The sequence below is a fragment of the Antrostomus carolinensis genome, unplaced genomic scaffold (assembly GCF_000700745.2).
Source record: "Antrostomus carolinensis isolate BGI_N321 unplaced genomic scaffold, ASM70074v2 scaffold33755, whole genome shotgun sequence".
Lineage (NCBI taxonomy): Eukaryota > Metazoa > Chordata > Aves > Caprimulgiformes > Caprimulgidae > Antrostomus > Antrostomus carolinensis.
In genome coordinates, this window is record NW_010317617.1 from 3,701 (window position 1) to 20,965 (window position 17,265).

At 38.0% G+C, this 17,265-nt stretch overlaps 1 protein-coding gene across 1 annotated transcript; it reads left to right on the forward strand.

Moving 5' to 3' along the window:
• Positions 1-1,161: 1,161 nt before the first annotated feature.
• SLC25A17 (solute carrier family 25 member 17) lies at positions 1,162-16,546 on the forward strand. Its single transcript, XM_010168645.1, has 8 exons — positions 1,162-1,216; positions 2,302-2,368; positions 6,004-6,155; positions 8,521-8,637; positions 9,176-9,321; positions 11,290-11,385; positions 15,383-15,465; positions 15,938-16,546. Exons 1-8 carry the CDS (start codon positions 1,162-1,164, stop codon positions 16,083-16,085), a joined length of 864 nt encoding a protein of 287 aa, XP_010166947.1. The 3' UTR covers positions 16,086-16,546.
• The last annotated feature ends 719 nt before the right edge of the window (positions 16,547-17,265 follow it).

The window sequence follows — 17,265 nt, forward strand, 5'->3', positions numbered from 1 at the left end:
CTTCAACCAAGAGTTGTCTCAGTGAGGAAACACCACCTGAAAAATAATCCTCTATTGCTGGTTGTGGAGATAAGTCCAAGGAGCCTACTGAGGAGCTGGAGTGTTTTTGGAGGCAAAGCTCACTTAAATGTATGGCATAACAGAGCTCTAGAAAAGTTCAAGTGAGACTGCGCAGGGTGCTTTAAACGTAGTGCTTGTGTGACTTGTGGTATCCCAGACCTTCTTACCCTTTAAACAGTTTGCATGGCTACTAATGTAGAAGTGCCACTGCTTTAGCAGCCACTTAATATGTTTAATACTACTGTAGAGTGTTAACAGCTTTGCACCAAGGCGGGATCATTTTGAGTTAGATACCTTTTCCACAAGCTGTGCAGAATTAATGCTAGAGTGCTAAAGAATGAAGAAACTGAATGGTGGCGGTGGGAGAGGGAACAGCTGCTTGTATGGAAGATAAGGGCATCTGCAAACGCAGTATTTCACCCTCTTGTAAAGGAGAGTGGCTGCTGGCTTTGCTATTTGGAATCTTTAATGGTTGGATTGCACGGGAAGGGAAGAGAGATTGTTGGATTCACAGGAAGTGAATCTGGTGACATCTAGGTCATGATTTAATTCATCATATGTAAGGCATATCACAGGGAGTGTCTTGGTAAGCAGATGTTCATTGCCTAAATTGGAATTTAGTACAATGCTAAAATAAGTCCTGAAAAACTTGTGCTATCAGTTTTTTAATGAACAAAAATGTGTTGGGTTTCCTTTTTTCAGTGAAAACGAGGTTATTGTAACACAGAGCTTGCTTGTGACATATTCTTCCTTTTTTTTTTTTTTTTTTAAAAAAAAAAGAAGGGTACTTGAGTCTAATGGGAGGTAGAGAAAGTGAAATATGTTTATCTCCTGATACCCACTTTACCTGCTCTCAGACTTCAAAAACTTTCTCTTTGGGTTCTAATGGTTTTAATTTTAGCTTGAGCTAATACAAGAGAAAATACAAGACCAAAAAACACTTAAGAAAGACATTGTTATGTATGGAGTTTATCCCCTTTTTAAACTTACTCGGTATACCAGTTTCTAAGTGAGAAGTGAAGGGCTGCCAAAAGTCTGGCAGGCATCTGTACAAGCAACTGATACACTATATAGCCAGTTTATTTTGTTTTTCAGGGCAGTATGACTGCAATGACTGTATTTTTTCCTTTGGATACAGCTAGGCTTAGACTTCAGGGTAAGTGTCAAACTCTAGTTTCTTTGTACAACGGTGTTTCTGTTCATCTTGTCTTGGGCACTTTTAAGGGTGGTTGTAGGGGGACCTATCTTGCATGAACAGGAATTTTACCTGTGTAATGCTAGCACCATTTAATCACTAACACCATTTTTCCAGCTGAAGGTAATTCTCCCTTTTGAAAATATTGGGCAACCTTTGGGTTAGCTGCAAAGACTGTGTTGTGTGCCAAGATGTGGCTTTCAAATGGCTATCTAAGACCAAAAAGAAAAATCAAGGTGCGAGATTACATAGGATTACATTTATGTGTTGCTGCTTTTGGCTGCTGAGAACACTTCAAAATGCAGGGGCAATATAATGAAAAACTGGAGTTGTTATTATTATTATTATTATAAGCCTGGAGTTATTCCTGAGAATGGTTTAAAGGGCAAAGTCAGGGTTAGAACTGGGAGTAGGAGTGTCTGATATTTACAAAAATGTAACCTGGGTGTAAACTTGTTTCTACTGCTCCATCTCTGAATCAAAAGTCACAAAATTGCCAAGCATTTTAGCACTGTGACTGAAACGTTATTAAGAACTAGAGGGAGATCATCAGCCAGGTCATCAGAAATATGTGGTTGAGAAATGAGCGCCGTATTGCTGCTAAGCAGCTTCCAGTGCAGGAAGAGACAGTGTTTTGCTAAGGCTTAGCTGTTTGCAGATTAACGGTAAGAGATTGCTCTGCTAGTGGTCCTAGTCTAGAGTCCAAGGTACAGTTCTGAGAGCAGTTAGGCAAGCCCAATTCTAGTCTCTTACCTAACGTGAACCTACCTTCAATTCATGTCACAATTATCAGGTTAGGAATTGGTAACTGCAGGTACTCTGGTGCCCGGCAGAACCTGCTAGTCTGGGGAAGAAAGCTAACCTTACCTAGCAAATCAAAATATGGAGATGCTTTCTGGAATTGCTGCAGAAGCAGGGAGTGTCTTATCTTTTATGAGGAAGAAGAAACTTGCTCTTCTGGGGCATATTCAGAATAGGAAAGATAGAGTTGAAAACGAGTGCTAAAAATCAGAGTAATCTAAAAGTTTGATTCTTTTCTTTTCCAGTTGATGAGAAGCGAAAGTCTAAGACAACACCAGCAGTTCTGTTGGAAATAATTAAAGAGGAAGGCCTGTGAGTAAATACTATTTCTCTTGTTTTCTTGTAGGCAAGCTCTAAAACTAATTTGAATTTGCTGTTAAAGTGGAGTAGTTAGCCCATGTGGACAGATTTTTACTTTGAATTAAAATGTCGTAATGTAAATGTGATACAACTTACAGAATCTTATCTGTTCATCTGGAGCTAATTCAAATTAACTTTCTTGAGTACCTTATGCAATCAAACTGTTTGGTGATGTAACTGTGCCTGCATTAGGGAGGTGGCTGTGCCTCCTCAGAAATGTAGGTTTCCATGCAAATGTGCCTTCATGTACCTGACAAACCAGCTTTCTCTGCCTGGATTCTTGGGTGTGTCCTTTTCTCACGACCAAGGTGAAACTTTTGGGTAGCTGAGCCACTTTCAACAGGAGAATTGAGACATGTTTCCCAGTTGCAAGTTTTCTCTCCTCCTAAGCATTTGGATGTAAACAAGTGACTCTTTATGCTGATGAGATTGGAGATCTATCTGAAAGCAGTGAATTTTCAGCAATGCTGTGCTTTATTTGCCGCACAGTCTGAGCTGAGCTGGCTGGGAAAAACAGTTGTATGTGTGTCCCTGTTACAAGTATTTTCCTAAGAGAATCCCTGCAACTCTTATGTAGACCAGACTTTCCAGGACATTAACGTTGACAAAAGTTTACCTAGGCCAATAACGTTTTGCCACCTTTGAACTTGACCAGTTGGCAGTTGTATGGGTGAGTACTTCTCATTCAGTTGGTCATCTCTTTTGTTCACATTCCTGCATTATATTTGTTACATGAGGGTGTTAAGTAAATCATAGAATCTTTTGGTTGGAAAAGACCTTTAAGATCATTGAGTCCAACTGTAAAACTATCACTGCCAAGACCACCTTGAAACCATGTCCTTAAGCACCATATCTACTTGTCTTTTAAATACCTTCAGGGATGGTGGCTCCTCTACTTCCCTGGGCAGCCTGTTCCAATGCTTGACAATGCTTTTTGTGAAGAAATATTTCCTAATTTCCAATCTAAACCTCCCCTCGTGCAACTTGAGGCCATTTCCCCTTGTCCTATCACTTGTTACTTGGGAGAAGAGACCAATCCCCCATCTTGCTATAACCTCCTTTCAGGTTGTTGTAGAGAGCAATAAGGTCTCCCCTCAGCTTCCTTTTCTCCAGGCTAAACAACCCCAGTTCCCTCAGTCACTCCTCACAAAACTTCTCCAGACCCTTCACGAGCTTTGTTGCCCTCCTTTGGACGTGCTCAACCATCTCAGTGTCTTTCTTGTAGTGAGGGGCCCCAAACTGAACACAGTATTCAAGGTGTGGCCTCACCAGTGCCAAGTGTGGGAGGAGGATCACTTCCCTAGTCCTGCTGGCCCCAGTATCTCTGATACAAGCCAGAAATGTCAATTAAAAAAAGAAAAAAAAAAGAAAGGAAATGTAAAGAAGTAAAATTAAAAGGTTAACTGAAATGGAGAGACTGCGAAAGTGGTCATCCTGCTCTTCCTGTGAAACAGAAAAATCAGTAATTCGGTTCTGGCAAGAGGTAAACCTTGTTTCTTCCAAAGGTGTTGGCAAGCCCTAGCTAAGCAATGATACGAGTTTGAGAGTTCTATCTGGAATTTAAAAAAAAAAAAAAAGCCCCACAATAAATCTGAAATCTGTGATGTGAGAGAATAAACATCTTGTTCCTGTTAGTTTGTAGAGTCTTGTCTCATATTGCACTTTTGTGAGACTGCTTTTCTGATCTAGGATCCAGATGTAACATAAAGCAAATGGACTTTCTGTAGAAGTTTATCGAACAGCTTTGCTTTCTTCCCTGTGCTTTCATCCTTTTCTAGATGATATGAAAGGTGTTCACTGGTGTACACTGTGTTCTTCTCAAGGTTGCAGTTTGGAACACGCGCTTAGCTTTTATTTGTGTGCAGAAGGATTTGTATGTGAATTACTGATGCTAGCACTGACAACTTAAGTCATTAAAATAAACTCGTTTTTTGTCATAGTTTCATGTTTTGTTCTCTAAGAGATTTCCTTTAAGAATTTCTGATTATAATTTTCAATAAATAAAGCAAAACCAAACTAACACCGTCAGTTAAATGACACGGTCCCCAGAGGGTGTTTCTCCCTGCCTTTTTTTTTTTATTGCAATGCAGAAGAGATAAATGATGCAAAAATTGTTTTAATTCTACTCACGACTAACTGCATAGTCAGTTATTTTGTAATTGTAACTGTATTGGCTAGCTAAGCCTGTAACTTCAGAAACAGTCCTGGTAACGTTGTGTATTCCCATCTGCATGGGAGGGAGCAGCATTTGTTGCATCCAGGTTGAAAACCTGGCATTTACGTTTTAAGAACAATTAGATGTTGCATTTACCAGCCCTGCATCTTTTTATGGTCTCCTTCTTGGGGATCTTTATATTCTGTACATTCCCAATACTTCAATGAGTACTAAAGAGCCTCCATGGTTACTGCTGGTCATTGACGAGGTTTCTTATGTTCTTAACATAACAGCAGTTCTCTGCCTGGCTTGTGCGGCCTCAGTGAAGGTGCACATCATTATCCTTTTTGGATGTAAAGTAGAACATGCTGGGGATGTAGGGCAGCTGTTGCAGTGTCCCTGTTTTACAGGCTCATCAGATCTGTCAGAGAAGGAAGGCTTGTTAGTCAGCTGTTATGAAATCATTCTTAAATCAAGATAGACTTAGGTAATACACAAACAACGACAATTACTCACAACACATCAAAAATAAGATACCTGTGAATCATAAGGGGTTATTCACTTTTTCATCTGTGATTAAGCTAGTTAAATTCAAATAGGTAATGTATTTTTTTGCTTACTTGACTGATTTGCTGTAGACTTTACTGCAAGGTATTTATTAGAAATTCCTCCCACCTACATATCTCATGCCCCAGGTTTCATCCTTTGGAAGACTCCTTGGTGCAGTATATTAATTTCAGTAACTAATCTTCCATCTTTAAATTTTATGTGAGAATCCAGAGAGATACATTTTTTTTTTTCCTTCCTTACTCTAGGCTTTTTTTATTATTATTTGATATTGAAGGAGTAGTTATCTTCTTTTTTTTTTTTTTTTTTTTCCCAGCTATGTTAAGCGTTGCTTTATTTCCTTGGAGCTGTGAGCATCTTTTTACTGGGGTATTGCCTTTTGTATTGGACTGACAACTCTGTTTCTCAACAAAGATGGGAATTCTCATGTCTTGGCATGTTTTACTATGTGATTTGAACTGACTGTATTGGTCTGTATGTTAAGATACATCTTTCAAACATACATTCATCCCCTGGATGTTGCTACTCAATTACAGGCTGTTGGTAGAGAGCAAATACGGTGGTAATTTTTGGAGCGAGGGAGCCCCGAGCTTCTCACTGTAAATATGTTGTACCTCTACAGCTCTTTTTCAATTGAGTTACTCCTGGTTACTATGATTTATAAATATAATTACCTTTTTTTTTGGTGGTGGTACAGTCAGGTGTTTAGTATGGTAAGATTTGTTACCATTAATGATAAAGATGTATCTAGTTGGCATTGTGTGTAACATACAGTGTCTCCCAGACTCTCCACCAACATGTAAAATCAACCAGAACACGCGAATACTTTGTTGATCCCTTACCATGACTGTTTCCTGTCTATTAGGTTGGCACCTTATCGAGGATGGTTCCCTGTTATCTCCAGCCTTTGCTGCTCCAATTTTGTCTATTTTTATACATTTAATAGTCTTAAAGCTCTCTGGGTCAAAGGTCAGCATTCAACCACTGGAAAAGACTTGGTTCTTGGGGTTGTTGCAGGTAATACTTAAATCTCAATTTCATCAAAAATGTATTTTTAGTATATTCTATCTAATGTTTTTCTTATTAAGTCCCCTGGAGGTTATGCTGAGTGCTTGTGCCTCCAACTGTATGCAGACCTGTGCCGTTGTACCGCTGTTTGCGGTTTGTTTGTCTTCTGTGTCCTTCCCACCTCATAAGTAGGTGCATAAGCTGTTCCTATTGTGAATTCTGGCACTCAGCACAATGCTATTGCAATCTAGTATTTTATTTGTGTCTGGTGTGTTGTTTACCATGGTATCAATAAGCATCATCTTTTAGATGTTGAAGACAAATGGCAGGGAGAGATATATGCCAATTCTGAAATTTTTTTAACAAGTTAGAGCTTTTAATGTAAGGATTTGGATGCCAGTTTTCAGACTTTGTTTTGGATCATCATCTGAAAGTGACAATAAGTCCCTAGATATATGCAGGTACAGTGGGAGCTTTATGTTCTTTTTCATCCCTTCCTCTCATGTGGATGCTACAGTGGCTTCTTTGAAGGGATTATGACACGAGGGGCTTTTGTAGCAAATCCGATATGAAAAGTGACCACTGCGTGCCTGTATTTGCCTGTACTATTCTACAGGAACATTTGCTCATGCAACCACACTGCAACAAGGGATTTTGTTTTTTAAAGAAAAAGACTTGTGATTATCTGTGGAGGGTGTGGGTGTTTACTTTTTGCTAGTTTCTTGTACTTTCAGTGTGTAGGCACAATGAATGGCTGCATAGTTGAGGGAAATTAAGGAAATAAATACTGCATTTGGCTTTATCACTGGGGGAAACTTCTATATTCTGGAACAAAGGCTACAGGAATTAGGGTAATAGCTTGTCAGTTAAATGACTTCTTCAGTGTCTGTAGTTTATATCCTTATAACGGAGTAATGTCTGGTGTAAATTGAAAAATTCCGCTTGAGTTGTTTAATAATTCTCCCTACCCATCTCTCATGCCTCCTACTGGTGCCAAATACGGATTTGAAAAATATATTTTAAAAAATTGCCTTTCCAGTCTGGTAAATAAAGTTTTATCTCCTTTAACTGAGTCTGGGTGAAAAATTGCAAGTATATTGTGCTCTAACCTGTTGCTCCATAATGTAATCACCTTGACTTTTTTAAGAGAGATTAATGTGGCTTGCTTTTTCTAGTGCTTGATTTTGCTCAAAACTTTTTTGAGAGCTGATTGTAGTTCTTATGAAGGATACTGAAATATTGTTATGTGTTTATTCTGCTTTTCTGAACCCTCTTAAAGGAAAAGAAAAATAAAAAACATGCACAACGTAGGTAGTAAAGTCTCACTTTTTTCAGATTTACTGTTCTTGATAGTGATAGACTGTGTCCATCTCAATATAAGAGAATAATTCAGTCTGTCACTCACACTCCTACCAAAGTAACCAGTGTAGAAGCAATTGGTAATTTCTGTGATGCAGAAATATTAATAAGAAAGATCAGAACCTTGGTTTTACATAGTTACTTCAAAGGACCCACTCAGTTATTACTGAACAGGAAAGACCTGTACCAGGTGATTGCAGAAGTATGTCACTTAATCCTTCTCCCTGTTAGTTTAGAGCTGTACTTTGCAGTACCTCTTTGTTGTAGGCTTATGTGTGTTTTGTCCCATTCTCCTCCCCCATCCTACTTTCTGATACTCAACTTTTAAACTATACTGTTGGGGTTTGTTACTGTGTAATCTCTTGACACTTCTAAGCCTCACTTGAAATATTTGCAGAATCCTGTGTTTTCCGCCTTAAGTGTACTCAGTGAATCTCAAAGCTAGATATTCTCATTCCTTTGGCAGTATAGGAGCTCTGTTCAGGTAATCAAGCTGCATGCATTTATCTGTTCTGATCTCTCCTCATAAAATAATCCTCCTAATTTACCACTTCTGAAAGTATGCAGGCAGCAAGTCATCATGGAGTGAAGTAGGGCATGAAAAAGTAGGGCATCTTGTGCTTCAGTGTGGTGTAGTATGCAGCAAAGCAACAATTTCACTTCAGACTCCTTCAACATGTTCATATTTGATGTGTTTTGTTGTTTGGGTATTTTTGTTGTCATTGTTTTTGAGTTTTGTTGGTTTGTTTGTTTTAATTTTGGGAAGGAGTAGCAGAAATGTCTTCCCACTGCACGCAGTCTGCTGACAGCTAATTCATGGTGGATCTGGAGCCAGAGCTACCTGAAGTAGCTTATTACAAATTGCCAGTTTACTTTTGCTGTTACGCTGTGTTAATTTTCCCCCTTCTTCTTACCAGTAATTTCAGTAGTGTATGAATCGGGCTAAAAGGAGATAAGAAATAATTTGAAATCTTCTGGTTGTGTCTGATTTTCTTTGTGCTCTATTTTGCATTAGGTGTGGTGAATGTCCTACTGACTACTCCTCTTTGGGTAGTGAACACACGTCTGAAGCTGCAGGGAGCAAAATTTAGAAATGAAGACATTGTACCAACCAATTATAAAGGCATAATAGGTAAGCACCCGTTGTTGTCTTCAACCAAAGAGAAGTTCATTAAATGAAATATATCAGGGCCTCTGAAGTTTGAAGACTTTTGTTAATGTAACCAATTTCACCCTGGAATCTGTATGCTTCCCTATCATTTTGCAGTCACTGAGTTTTACAGGAAACTGAACTTGGCCATTTCTGATGCTAATTCAGAGTTTGTAGTATGCATACCTGTAACTAAAATATCTTTTGCAAAGGTAGGTATCTTATCATACAGATCCTGGAGTAGTAGTGGGCCCAGTGAGATGGTAGCTGGCAGTCTGAGTGTGGACAGACAATCTGCAAATTAAACTCCACTCACCTTGATCTCTTAATCACCCACAGGTTCAGTCTGTCTTCCTTCTTTCAGATTAGAATGGAAGATTTAAAAAGTCGCATAAAATACTGCAGTGGATTTTTATATACTTTGAATATTGGGGTTTAAGGGTAGCTTTTCTCATCTTTTACAGTCAGAATTCTGTACTCAAAATTTTAATGATTCTCCCCCCCTCTCCTTTCTTCTCAGATGCCTTTCATCAGATAATACGAGATGAAGGAGTCTTAGCTTTATGGAATGGTACTTTCCCCTCTTTGCTGCTGGTCTTCAATCCTGCCATACAGTTCATGTTTTATGAAGGCTTTAAACGGAAGCTTTTGAAAAAGCAGCAGCAAGTGAGTATGTTTTGAGGCCAGGTGATGGACATTCCCTATTATAAGACAAGTTCTTTGAAGTGTGTTGCTTGAGCAAATTCATAAATGTAGATTTGGTTTTGGTTCTTGTATTTTTGAGGGGTTTTTTGAGTTAATGTATCTTCTAAAAAAAATTTAAAAAATCCGTGATTGTGAAGTGAGGCATGAATCTTCCATGTCCCTAGGGAAGATATTCCTGTGATGAATTCCTCTTCCTGTAAAAATAAAACTGCACCTCTTGTCCACATTTGTTTAGGTTTGTTCCCAGATCTTGATCTAAAGTAGAGATTTTGATTCTAATATATCTGTTTTATAAGTATGTACGTACAGACTGTTTTGAAGTCACCTCTTTACCCTTTCACCAATAAATCAAGTATATTGAGCCTTTGAAGTATCAGCAATTTGTTTTGGGCCCTGTCATTTTAATAACACTTTTTTCCTGAAGCCCTCAATTTTTCAATATCCTTTTTCTTAGGGTGAACACTAGAATTGAACATAGCATTGCAGCTATACCTCCCCAATTTTCAGAGAGAGGCAGAATCACTATTCTGCCCCTGGTTTATATTCCTCTTCTTTTTCTTTATTCTTTTTCTTTTTTTTTTTTTTTTTCTATATCAGATAAAGCATCTCACCTGAACTCATGTTCCTTTTGTGTTCTAGCAAATTGAAAAGCATGTGTGACATTTTAGGATAATGTCATAACATGTTATAGGTTTAAGCTCAGTGTTTTGCTGTTAATTTGTGACTTCAGAATGCATTTGGCTGTATTAAATCAGCCATATGTTAGATCATATAAATACTTTGCATCTTGTTTTTCCTCAAAACACATTGAAATTATTTTTACATGAGATTTTGCGTCATAAATGAGGCTTTTTTACCATCTTTAGTCAGTATTGCAGCTGTCGCACTCTGTGCCTGGTGGATCTATCCTGTTATGTTATGGAGAATACATTTTTTGAGTGATGAGCTTTGCTTCACTTTGCATTGTTATTTGCCTGTTGGCTAATTGCTATATTTATTTATTGTGTTTATTTTAAATTACTTAGTTCTACCTTAAATTATGGCATGTTTTGTTCATGGTCAGTGGAGAGGGAAAATACTTCTTTTCCCTGGCAATGATAATTTTTGTTTTGGACAACGTTTTTCTTCTTATTTGATCTTTTCCTGATTGTCATAAGTATATCAGATTGACTTCTTTAAGATGTGCATGTGTGTGCATATTTCTGCTCACAATCAATACATTTTGTAAATCTGGAGTATGTTTTGGTATGGGCACCTACTTATTTTCAGTGATTAATTCACACTGTTAGACTGAGATGCACTGTAATCAATTTAGGGTATAACAATGTATTTGGTGCATCATGGAACATTGTGGCCTTTGGAGGAGAGGATGGGCTTCCTGCAGGTGTTTTTAACTAATAGGAAATAAGATTTTTTTTTTTTTTTTTAGCCTGTTATCAAGACTAAAATTCTGCCTGATAGCCTAGTGATTATGTCTCAGGATTAGAGAGTGATGTTCAAGGAGTCTTTCACTATCACCTTTTCTCAAGTGCCATGTGACTTTTTAGTTTAAATGTTGTAAAAGCTAAAATGCTTATGTATTGATGGTATGTTTAAATACTACTTCTCTTACCTTTTGTCTGCAATCTGTGCTTTAATTGATCTAGTTGGATGGCTTTATCTCCACTACGTTTTGGTAACCTAGTAATAGTGAGAAATGCAAAAGCTTATGAGCAGGTAGCAGTTACAAAGAAACTTTAGTTGTGGGTAAGTAAGTTGTTTGAACTGTAACTAACTCTTTTAAATAAGAAGACCTAGAGACTTCATGAAATCTTTATGCCAAAGATACTTAGATTATCTGGTAGCAGGTACTAGTAGAGAATCCACAAATGCAACTGGTAACTGGCTGTTTGGGTACTGTGTGGAAGTAATATTGTCTTTATTCAACAGCTCACATCTTTGGATGCTTTTGTCATTGGTGCAGTAGCCAAAGCAGTTGCCACCACCCTCACTTATCCTCTGCAGACAGTCCAGTCAATTCTGCGGGTAAGTAATAATTTCATTTCAGGGTGACTGTCTCTGACTTGTTCTGTATAATGCAAGCCTTGTTCATATGGCTTGTTTTCCTTTGTGTGAATGAACCCATCCTTTTTACTGATAAGGACGCCTCTTTTCGTTGATCTTGTACTGATAGATTCTGATAGAACTTGGTATTACTAGTGCAGGCAAGTTTTAGGTAGCTGGTAGGATTGACAACATAATGCATGTACAGTGTCTCACAGGAGCTGATGCACTATACTGCTTTTAGGCACTACGAAAATGTAGATTTACTTCTTTGCATATAAATAGAAATGTGTTAAGTGTGAAGTTAAAATTAAATCATCAAAACTCAGTTTCTGTTTCCAGATGACCTAGGATAATCTAAAAAAAGTTCTATTCATAGGTTTTGTTTTATTCGGATGATGGCCTGACCTTGTCAGTAGCCAGAATGTGATTCATCATGGGAAGCTGAGTTCCCCCAGAAATAGTATCTTTAAGCACTTGCCTGGCCTTGTGCGCTGATTGCAGTGGTAATGGCAGCACTTGTATTTATTCTCACTTGCGATTTGTATGTATGCTGGGTAATGCTGCTACCTTCAGCATGTACCAATATTGTTGTAATATTGAAACAAGAGAGTTGGCGGGGGGAGACCTGACCATACATGAGCAAGCATATTGGACTTCAATTTCTGTGCTTTTTAGTCTGTTTTTTAAAGTTGTTTCTTGATTATTTTTATTATACATTAAATATTAATAAATGTTTCCACATTAAATATAATGCTATTTTCCTAATGAAGGAGAAGCACTAACTTGTCTGTATGGTAAAGTCATTATATATGTTGTAAAACTTGTATAGATGTTGAGAATTAGTTGAACATGAGCCTTCCATGCTAAGGGTATCACTTCTCAGCCTTGTCTAACAGAGGATTTTTGTTGTTAATTGTTCATCTGGAAAAAGTTATTTTTGTGCAAGTTTTGTAATTATTTTAGTTTTTCTTTTCTCTAATTAGAATGGATTAAATGTATTTTGATAAGCCTGTAAAAAGATAGTTCGTATGCTGTATTTCAAACCAACGGGACTTGGTTATATTTACTGTGTGGTTGCTGCTACCCTGAAAAGACACTAGATAAAACTTTTGTGTCTTCACACCTTTCTGCTTCACGACCATAATGGTGCACAAAATGGCACCTGCATTGTAGATGTGTCAGCCCCATTGTAGTTTTGTCAGCAGTGATCTTTGAAATTTTCATAGCTCAGCTGATCATCAAAAGCTACTGCCTGCATTTCCTGTTTTACCCTGTGTTAACAGCCTGGACACATCTTGGGAGTTAAAGCTATTAACACAGACTTCTGTTACTGGGGTAACAGATACAGAAAAACATTTAAGCAAATATAGCTTTGTTTGAATAAGTTGCAACATCAGCCTGTTTTACTTTGTGATGAGTTTTCTGCCGGTGTGAAGGAGAACTGGAAGGAAGATTGGAGTGCTCTATTTTAGCCTTAGTGTTGCACAGCAGTGCAATTTTCATGGGGCTACATCAGTATAACAGCTTCAACCATCATTCCTTTCCATGGTTGCTATAGAAATGGGTACAATCTTATGACTATTACTTCATGTTTCATCTGTCTCCTTTTGACTTTTTGAACAAAATTCTTCTGTCTCTTGGTGACAGGGTCATTCTTTTAAAAAAGGGCAGGTCTGGTAAGTTGTGCTGGATGCTTGATGTACTAAGCAGCTGCTGCTTACTGCTGACCTCAGCTGAAGTCAGCTAGTTCACTGCTGGCTTGCCTGGGCTGTGGTAAGTTTCCTGTCTGCTAGAGCACAGCGAACCATCAGTGGTGGTGGGATTTTTCTCACAGTGGCTCCCTGTGAAATAAAGTGGCCTGTATGCTACTTCTCCATGCCAGTCTGTCTTCTGTCTGTAATGATGGGGGATACAAGGACTCCATCTCTAGTTCTGCAGTCACTAGGGGTGACTTCTTTCCCTTTCTTCTATGATAAAGAAGTCATAGCAGAAGCCCTGAACTCTTCTGGTGAGAACAGCAGAAACATGCATCGGTGATACCTGTGCTGTCCAGTTCAAACTTGCACTATTTCATAATGTGTTTCCTAATCCGAAGGTAGCGTTGTTATATTTGATGAAGTTTTTGTCACTCACGCTAAGTGATGTTAAAAAAAATAAAAAGTTATGAATAAAGGTTTAGTATTTGTAGAAATAACATTCTACGTGAAGTATACTTAGCTTATTTGTGGGGTTTTTTGAAACAATTTTAGCATATTCACACACAAGCTAATACAAGCTCAGTATAATTCATAAAAACTTACACATCATAATTAAGTTCTGTTATCAAACTATTCAATAGTTATCCTCTGTAATTAGTAATACTAAGTAGCTTTCAGCCTTGCCATTTGGTATGTATATCTCATTTTCAGTCAGTATTAAAAATACACGGCACTGGTGTTACTCATTGTGCAGTGAAACTGTCCTTGAGCCTATGTGTCAGAAAATAGCGGATAACTTTAATTTGCCTCTGGAGAAATAGCATTACTGTTGATGTTCTTCGTGATCCTGGATGAAAAAGTTCTCTTTAAAACTCAAACCTCTTTTCTCTAGTGCTAGTCCCTTTGAGAAATTTTCTGCAGTAATCAGTGAAATATTGATGTCCTAGGGAGAAATGATTTTTTTTTCCCCTTTGATGAACCTTTGTTTGCAGTACAAAAATAGTCCAATGGTGGAGAAAAGAGGAGAAGGAAACAACTAATTCTGGTGTGGTTTGGGAGCTTATGAGTAATCTGGGCGGTGACTGGCATTATACGTTGGAACTAGTTAGCAATTTTTTTTAATGTGTCTGAGCATTTGACAATAATCCTTAACACTGATTTATCCATATCAAATGAGTTTGTTGCTGATGAGAAGGTCATGGGTTGTGAGCACATATTTGCCCAAAAAAGGGGAGACTTCCAAGAGCGTTCTGTTGCTGCTGTTTCCATCTGAGTTCTTAAGACATAGCAAAGGGACCTGTGCCATCCTGGCATTTTTTATGTTTTCTGAACTGCCTAAATCTGCTTGCATGCTCTACCTGCTGTCAGTGGTACTTTCTCATGCCAAAGAAGCAGCAGTTGCCTGAGTAAGTTCTAGGAGAAATTCATCCACAGGCAGTTGCTTAAGTTCACGTACAGAAAGCATAATATGCACAGAAGCATAATACAGGCTTCAAAGGCTATTTGGCTGTCTTGTTATAAATACAAGTGTGGCAACCCTTGTGTATTAATAAGTCATAGTTACAGCTTGCTGACAGTACTATTGCCCTGTATCAGATAAGAGTATCAATGAATGCTAGAGAAGGAGTTGTTGAAATTACTAGTTTAACTCTAAGACATAAAATGACAGCAGCAGCTATCATGCCTACTGAAAAACAGTTTGGGGATAAGCAAACACAGTGAATAAAAAAGAAGTATTCTTTAGGCCAGGTAGGTGGATCAAACAATTTTGGATTCTTCCACAGCAGTTCACATGTAAATGTTTTGCTTCAAGACCATTGCTGGGCAGACAAATTTTGGGTTCAGCTATGCAATCTCAATGTAATAATGGTTTGCAGAGGTATGAGGCTTTGAATCCTTGTTAAATGAAAGCTGAGCAAGCCAGAAATAACTTGTTCTGAATGTCATATCCCTACTAAGACTTAGCAGATTATGCTTTTGAGATCTTGAAAACAGTTTCCTCCAGAGCAACCGAAAGAGAGCAAATATGGCTGCGTGTAATACTTTCGTAGAATCCATCTTAAAACCAAAACAAATTACTGTAGCTCGTACTGTTTTAATGGTTGCTGTGTCAAGTTCAGTAGTGTAAGCTTTGGCCTCAGCTCTTCACTGATGGCTAGTGTAACCTTGAAAATGTTAAGACATTTAAGATAGGCTTTCCAGATTTTATGCATGTGTTGTGTTCTCTGCAGAGCACCATGAGGAAATAGTAAAACAAAAATGGTCTTCTTCCTTTTCAGTTTGGACGCCACCGGTTGAACCCAGAGAACCGAACACTAGGCAGTCTTAGAAATGTTCTTTACCTTCTTCAACAGAGAGTGAGGTGAGCTTTCATTTTTTTATTTTTTTTTTTTTTTTCCCTAACAAGATGTAGAAGACTTGAGTATTACTAACATGTTGAAAATGTTGCTGGATCTGACTTGTTTCTTTTTGCCTTCCTTAAACTTGCCATTTGAGTCAACCTGGTTTTTGTAATATCTTGCAAAATAAGTACACAGAAACAAATTCTAAATATCTATAGAGTAAGTAGTATCAAGGATATCTATGGATACCAATTCATTCACCTCTCATCTTGAAAAGAAACAAGTTTCTTGCACAAAGGACTTAATTTTCTGCAGAATTTTCTCTTTAAAATATTACTAAACAGAACTGGCACTCGGGAGATCAAGAATGAATTTAAGATTCTTACAGTTGTCACTAACTTGTGATATTAATTCTTTGTAGTGTACTATTTTACTTATGTAAGGCTATTCACACTTGTTTTCTTGTTTGTTTGTTGTTTTTTTTCTTCTTAGGCGTTTTGGATTAATGGGACTCTACAAAGGCCTTGAAGCAAAGCTCCTACAGACAGTCCTTACTGCTGCTCTTATGTTTCTAGTGTATGAGAAACTGACTGCAGCAACCTTCACAGTCATGGGATTAAAGCATTCACGCAAACATTGAAGAAGGAACCTATACCAAAGATTATGGAGTCTAGAAAACACATTCCATTTCTGAGGCCAGGCTGGGTAACAAAAGGTCCTCACTTCCTCTCTTTCTTTTCAGCCACTTCCATTTCCATTATTTGGAGACATTTGGAATGCACTCTGTAGGACCTGTTGCCGTGAATTCAGGGATAGCCCATTCCCTACTCCTCTCTGGACTCACTGTGTTAAGAAACAGAGCAGAGACCTTATTTAAGCACTTCACATGAAATTTTTACTACTACGTGATTTGGTTGACATTCTTGTCAAGAATGAGTAGCTCTCACTATGCTTTCTTGTTTTCCCTCAAATCATCCTCAGTTATTCTTCTATATCTTCACCTTCTGCCAGCACCTGGTGGGGCTGGTTTCATGTTATTTTCCTTGACCTCTGATTATGTCATTTCATCTTTGTTTCATTAAAATAGTTCATAAAGAACAAGATTTTGGACATAGTTTTCTTTTAACTTCAAACATGTTTGTGGCACGGAATGATAGGATATTGCCCCAGATATCTGGTGGTGAGATTACTGAGCTGGTAGAACTTGCATTACTTGTGATTAAGCATGCTGCCGTCTTGAATCCACCTATTCTGAATCTTGAAAATTTTGAGTGCAGATACTGGCTGGATAGGAGGAACCTCACCTCTTGATTTTTCAAGCTCAGTACCTCAAGCTGCTTCAAGACAATGAACTTGCTACACAGAAATACGTGAAGTTCTCTAACCCTGTTCCTTGTGGGAATATGTGAATTCACACCATGTTCTCATGCCGACAGGGAGCACTACCCTGTGCTTCAGAAGTGGTGTGCCCTCTCAAAAATGTGCATTAATTATCTTTCTGCTGATCTTCCCGGATGTTTTCCTGACCATAAAGCATAAAGGTCATAACTGTTGTCCCAGTTAATGTAAGCCTAAATGTTCTTTTTGCATAGCTTTGTTCAATAGTCCCAGGCCATAAAATCCAAATAAATCCTGCTGTGTCCATCATTAAGCTTGCAGTAGGATTGTTCTGAAGAACAGTTTGTTGTCTGAAGTACTGAGAAATTCCATGGTACTTTAACACCAAGAATGTCTGGGAGAAGAATTAAGTGCTGTGGGAAATACATTTCTGAATTGTTAAATGGCACCCTTTTTTGGGTCTTAATTGAGTAAATTCTAAA